The sequence below is a fragment of the Lineus longissimus genome, chromosome 5 (assembly GCF_910592395.1).
Source record: "Lineus longissimus chromosome 5, tnLinLong1.2, whole genome shotgun sequence".
Lineage (NCBI taxonomy): Eukaryota > Metazoa > Nemertea > Pilidiophora > Heteronemertea > Lineidae > Lineus > Lineus longissimus.
The window spans coordinates 19,921,236-19,927,705 of NC_088312.1; the positions used below are offsets into that span (position 1 = coordinate 19,921,236).

The following is a 6,470-nucleotide window of genomic DNA, read 5'->3' on the forward strand; positions in this document are numbered from 1 at the left end:
AATGAAGCCTAAATGGCATAGTAGCAGTGATGATGAAGAAAAAGATCGAGCAGCAGCAGAAGCAGTAAGCCCCCCCCCCACCACCACCACCACTACTGATTCTTTCAATTCAGTAATCAAATAATAACCTGGCCCAGGTTTTGACCGACAACCATCACCGTTTGACCGGTCAGCTTTAAATTGACATAATTTTGACGGGTCAGCTTTAAATTTGTCGTTGCTGGCATCTGGCGGAACTTACAGGAACTAAAAATATCAAGATGGCGGAAAGTTTGGAGAGAGAAAAAGTTTGCGATGAAAAGGAACACTTTGTGCTCGCTGATTATGATGCTTTTGGATTTGATCTTGATCACACACTTGCCAAATATAATCTTATACCATTATTTGAGGTCAGTATTTTTTTTCATGCTTAGTTGCTTTGTAAATCGGTCAATTGTGCTCTGAAAATTTTCGTTCTTCTCTGACTGCACAGTCGGCTGTACATTACACTGTGGTTCAATGTGTCCCAGAAAAAACGTCCGTCAAGTTTTGCAAAACGTCGACCCTAGGTCAGAAGTGGGACTTCATTCTTCGAAACATGGTAGATGGTCAATCTGTCACGAAAAGCACATTTGGGCAACATTATTTCTTGAATTAATTAATTTTTTTTTACTTGAGCCGTGCCGCACAGGCTGCTGGGGCCGGGCTTGAGTATGGCCAGTGACTGGCGCTGGCAGTTGTTGCACTTTTGTAAATGAAATATATATTTCTCAGTTTGTGTTCGGAAGAGACTTAATCACGATCCATGCATCCTGTGCATTTATTATGGGAGGCAAGCATGCATTGGTGGGAGAAGGAGATCTGGAGAAATATCAAGTTTAAAAAATCAAATGTTACTTGAGGATTAAATTCGCTGTCAACAATATCTCACTTAAAACTTTCCTAGGTAAGACTACCTGCATGCACTTGATGGACCGATTCTTTATTGAGGAGATTTCCTTTTTTTCAGCTGATCTATTCAAGCCTGACAGACTACCTAGTTGAGGTCAAAGGTTATGATAAGGATCTCCTGAAGCCATTTCGCAATTTCAAAAAGTTCTGGTAAGGGCTGCTTTGAAAGTGTTTACTCAAGTTTAAAAGGGTTATCATTAACCAAGGCCACCCTACCTTGAAAGCATCCACCCTACCTTGCTCTCAACTTTTTAAAAGGTTTCTCTAGGGCCACCCTACCTTAAATTGCTGGCCACCCTACCTTGTGTTGCGCACTGGCAAAACTTCTTGAATATCAAGCATGTCAAGGGTACCACCTACCTTTTGAAAAGCCCATGGAGAACCCTGACAAAGATGTCTGTTACTATTACTATTAGTTCAATTTTAATTTCCTTGGATTTTGAAATGTACAATTTTGCTCTTATTTTCATATTGCAGCACAAGGGGTCTGGTGTTAGATTGTGAAGCTGGAAAGTTATTGAAATTGGATCAGGATGGAAGAATTTTGAGGTAGGAAGCAGTCCATGAGACAATCCAAAAAGCTGTCACTCAATATGACGTCATTTGGGGGCATGGTAATAAAAGTGCTCTTATCATGATGAATTAGGTGAAACTACCCACAATAAATCGTGAACTTTAGGGGCATGAAAATGTTTGACTTAATGGTTTTTATCATTGAAAAATTCACCCAAATGGCCATGAAATCTATATACATGAACATGTAGAGCCACAATAATAAAAAAGTTATACAGTACAGAAGAACCTCTCTATTACGAACACCTTTAGGACTGCCAAATGCTGCCCATAATAGAGAGGTGTCCTGACAGAGAAGTCAAATCATGAAATTGAATGAAAACAACCAACTGGGGTCCAAATCTAAATACAGAGAGTGTCCTTAATGTAGAGGTGTCCTCTCAGGGAGGTTTCATAGGTACTGCATTCTAGTAGTACTCTGATACCTTTCAAAATCATGTTTTGTTTTCAGAGCCAGCCATGGGACAACATTACTATCCAATGAAGAAATCGAAGCACTTTATGGCAAAGAACGGAGATGGAGTCATGCTGATGAGTTATTGGGGAATGTCAATAACTTCAGTAGGTTGACTCTTGAATCCTCATTAATCAAAGAACTTGGCAGTGGTTCATTAATCAAGTTCTTTCAAGTACACTTCCGCTGTCCTGACCGGGAGTTGTGAAAATGAATTTTGATCATGTTTTGGAGCAGAATTTTTATTTCTGTAGTGTGGAGTCCACAAGGAATCAATTCTACTGAATGAATAGTGCAACCCAACCCAGAATTGAACTCTTGATATTGTCAATTGTGAAAGACCCAAATCAAAAATTTGAATTTAAAAGAAAAGGTTATACCTGTAATTTTGTTTTGTCTCCCAACCAACTAACATGAGAGAAAAAACTCTGGGAGAAGCCTAACGACTGGTTTCTGTTCCGGTGACACGAGCATGATACATCCTTGTTATATTTTTTTTCTTCCAGGAGAATTTCGAATTTTTGAGAACTTCTTTGACATGCCTGGTGCTGTTGTTTCTGCCCGGGTGATAGATATTATTGATAAAAGGGTAGGCTGTGATAACTATTAAGACTGTTGGCTGACTGATGCTTAGGCGAAAATCATTTATCACCTCAGAACCCGACACTGTAATCTACAAGCCCACTTTTAGCAGTCGGTAATTTATACAGAATTGTATTTATAATTGAAGAGATAATCTTTGGGGTATGTCCTGAGATAGTTTTTTTAAAAAATGAATTTTTAAAAAAAATAATCTATTTTGGTGCTGCCAGGTGGCATTGAAAATGGCAGACTTGTATTTCATAGAGCGCAATGTTCATTAATAAAACAAATCAAAGAGCAAATGGTAGTGTCGCTTTAGAAAACTGCATGTTATAATGATCTTTTGTTCATATTCCAGCTCGGGGGACGGCAAGAGAAATATACCTTTTGGCCAGATGTTATTGGTGCTTTCAACTACACATATACACCTCAACATTTTCCAGGTAGATTTAAGCATACACATACACTCCTAAAGCTGTGGTGACATTCAAACATCTGTCTTTCCTTCCGTCTGCCACTGCTAAAAGTGGCAAGAGACAATCCTAGCATGTGAGAAACTCCATTTGCCCCAAATGTGACTTGCTACCCAGTTTCGTGTGATGGGTCACATTTTGAGAGTGCCAGTTTTGGCGTTTGAAATGTCCTTGATGTAGGATAGAATGTCGGGGGGGGGAACAAAGGATTATATTATGTGCCTTAAATCTCTGAGGTATTGACAGTAATGGCCTCAATACAACTAATACCGGTACCATTAACTCTCTCAAAAAATAGGACGAGACACTTTTCTGGGGGGACATTTTCTACTTCTACACCGACCCGACATTATCTCAAGACACTCCTCAAATGAATTTAATGTTATCGATTCAACTCCACTTTCAGACATGAAAGGTGGATATTTTCCCGATAAATTTAGAAATTTGCCCAAATACGTATCGGAGTGTACCAAAGAGGTGAAACAGTGGTTGAAGCTACTACGAGAGAACAAGCGTGTTGTGTATGTCATGACGTCATCCCGAGCTGATCTTGGAGTGTTTATATTGAAACATATATTAGGGTAAGTGTTTGTGGGCTGAAGAATTGTCTAGAGTGGTTGTAGCATGATGAACAACCGGCGTTGCCCTAAATTCCATTGCCGATTTGGTCGGTGTAACAGTTTCCCTGGGTGTGGAGGAAATGATAACACCCCGCCACCACCACCATGGCCACTACCACCTGGATACATTGGAATTGCTTGGAATTTTAAGAACTATATATAAGAATGAAATATTTATCCTGGTTCTTTCCGTTGTCCATTGAAACTGCAGCCAATATGTCCCCGAGTGTCTAGGCCAGGGAAAGCCAAGGTCCCCTACCAGTGTTAATCAACTGGATTGTGGATTCATAGCTCAGTTCTCAAAAAGCTCCAATTACCCTAAATTTGGTTTATTTTGTAGGGAAGATTGGAGAGACTACTTTGATATTTCGTTATTTTATGCCAGGAAGCCTGGATTTTTTACGGAAAAGCGACCATTTTTGAGTGTAGGTAAGAAGAGAAATCACGTTTTCATATAAGGGAAATCGCATGCTTCTGTTTGGAGCATCTCTGTTCTCGGTATGGTTTTCTCTCGCTGATAAAATCATTGGAATGTCAATACGATAACTTTATTGATCAAGGAGAAGGCCCTGGCACCATAGAACATGGTTTTAAAACGTGGAGCATGATCTGACGAGGAACATAGAATCCATACTGACTGGTGTCAGATATTTTGGTAAAGCGATCAGTACTGTTATTTTGAGGCTTTCACAGAGTCTGAGTTGATCAAACGTTTTCCTTGTCAAACCAAAACCAGAAAGTTTCAACCCAAAGGTTTTTGAGAATAGCATTTGCGTTATTAAGGTGCTATTTTTCAGATGATGTCCATGAAAGTTCTCCCGTAGAGAAGTTGGAATGTGGTAAATTGTACTCCCAAGGCAATGTTAACGTGCTTATGGATTATATTAAGCAGAAAGTAGGCAAAGAAAACCCTAAGGTAAGGGCTTGTGAAACATTTTGGCTCAAGCATACTCTCTGTCGTGCTGAGGAAATCGGGGGTGAATGTTTGTTTCTTCTTCCCTGGCCACAGACCCCTGAGACATTTCCCCTCATTGGGGACTTTGTCTTGCTTAGTGCCGTTTTCCTGAAGATATCATTGGGGTGAAAATTCTGCCAGATGCTATTTTGGGATAAAAAACCAGGACCTCCCATGGTCTGCGTGTCTCTTAATTAACATAGATAGTGTTGGCAAATATGGGCAGGGTTGCTTGGAAAATAATTTTCTGAACCAAAATCCAGTTTTAAATTTTTTTGTTTGTAGGTGGTGTATTTTGGTGACAGTGTCCGCTCAGACGTCTTTCCCTCCAAGGTACACGCCAACTGGGAGACTGTACTGATCCTTGAGGAGCTAGAGGCCGAGGGGATGCAGAAACATCCCCGGAAGATCCGACATCACCATGAAGACACGACAAACAAAAACGGTGCCGACGATGACGATGATGAACCCATTTGTAAGAAAATGAAAAATCACATAAAGGTACTTAAGTTCGTGCCTACTCATTGTCATTGAGGGCTGAGTTAGGATGTGTATGACCTTTGTACACTTTGAGCATTATTAGTTAGGATTTTTCAGGGTCTCAGTACCACTCAAGTGAATTTTCCAAATTTATAACAGAACAGGCCAGTGATCGTCTTTGGCCAGGAAACCATGAGTTCTGTTGATTGATTGGTTAAATCTATGATTGTCAGATGACTGACTGATTGATTGATTGATCAATTGATTGATTGGTACTTTCCCATTTCAGGAGCCACCCCGACAAGAGAAAGATTACCTCACGTCAGATCACTGGGGTTCGTTCTTCTTCGATGACATAAACATGACGGAGGCGGAGAGGAAAGGCGATTGCTACATGAACACGTTCTGGGGTCTCTTGATTAGAAAATACGCCGACATTTGCGTTCCGCAGTTAGACTATTTGACAGGTTGGTGTTTGCAAGTCTCTTCTTCCTTTCACTTGTGGACAAGTTGATGTCCACCTCTTCCATGCAGACAGACAACTACAGATTTGACAAAAAGGAGAAACTGGAGATAACAGTGCTTTGCTTCAGAGCACAAACATATACTTTAGGAGTTCCAACTTCTCTTTAGCTTGGAAATACAGAGACTAGCCAAGCTCGCACTACCTACACATGTTCATGTCAACTTTGCTGCTTCTTTCAGACTTTCCCCTCGATCACAAGTTTGAAGTTTTCAACCACGAAAAGAAGCAGACGTCTGGCTTCTATCCATCACCACCTGTCTCCCTGGCAAAAGTAGAGGATTCCTAACAGATTGTCAGATCTCTCGTAGTGGGACTGTTAAAGGCACGGTTCACCAATAATTGCCTGTTTACATTGAGACCCAAGAGGACTGTAAACCCTATTTTTATTGCGAGCCTGGGATGTACATTGATTTTTTACAAAAGAAATGTTGTTGTCTCTACCCTGCTAAGCTGCATCACATTTGTCAAGTCAGTCCTTGGGATGAGGAAGTTCTTTTTCAGCCACAGTACTCAGTCAGGTTTGTGTATGTTGTTGTTGCAGATAGTAAACGAAAATTTTGATGATTGAGATAGTGTGTATTTTCCAAATATATGATGACGTCAACTTAGTTGTTTATACTTAGTTTTTTTGACACTCAGCATGTCTGTGCAGTCCTTCGGTCAACAAGATGCATCTCGTTATGCTTTGACAGGTCACATATACAGAACCAGAGGCAACAACTAGAACAAGAACTAACTGGAATAAACCATACCAGAGTTGTTTTAGTCTTTGGCCTTCACAACCAGCTTCATCCTATGAAAGATGCATCAACAACCAGGGCAGGTCTGTGGTATGAAACAGTGGCACAATCTGTTTTACTGCTTGACAGAATCCACT

The 6,470-nt window shown here is 40.4% G+C and overlaps 1 protein-coding gene across 1 annotated transcript; it reads left to right on the plus strand.

The window, feature by feature from the left end:
- Positions 1-260: 260 nt before the first annotated feature.
- Positions 261-6,197, plus strand: LOC135488120 (5'-nucleotidase domain-containing protein 1-like). The gene is made up of 12 exons (XM_064772585.1): positions 261-389; positions 989-1,080; positions 1,408-1,479; positions 1,955-2,064; positions 2,464-2,546; positions 2,898-2,982; positions 3,419-3,593; positions 3,973-4,061; positions 4,430-4,548; positions 4,873-5,088; positions 5,357-5,534; positions 5,773-6,197. Exons 1-12 carry the CDS (start codon positions 261-263, stop codon positions 5,877-5,879), a joined length of 1,455 nt encoding a protein of 484 aa, XP_064628655.1. The 3' UTR covers positions 5,880-6,197.
- Positions 6,198-6,470: the final 273 nt, after the last annotated feature.

Coding starts and splice junctions, on each gene's coding strand:
- LOC135488120 (XM_064772585.1), top strand. CDS start 261: ATGGCGGAAAGTTTGGAGAGAGAAAAAGTTTGCGATGAAAAGGAACAC. Junction 2,983..3,418: donor TACACCTCAACATTTTCCAG/GTAGATTTAAGC, acceptor CTCCACTTTCAG/ACATGAAAGGTGGATATTTT. Junction 5,089..5,356: donor AAATGAAAAATCACATAAAG/GTACTTAAGTTC, acceptor TTCCCATTTCAG/GAGCCACCCCGACAAGAGAA.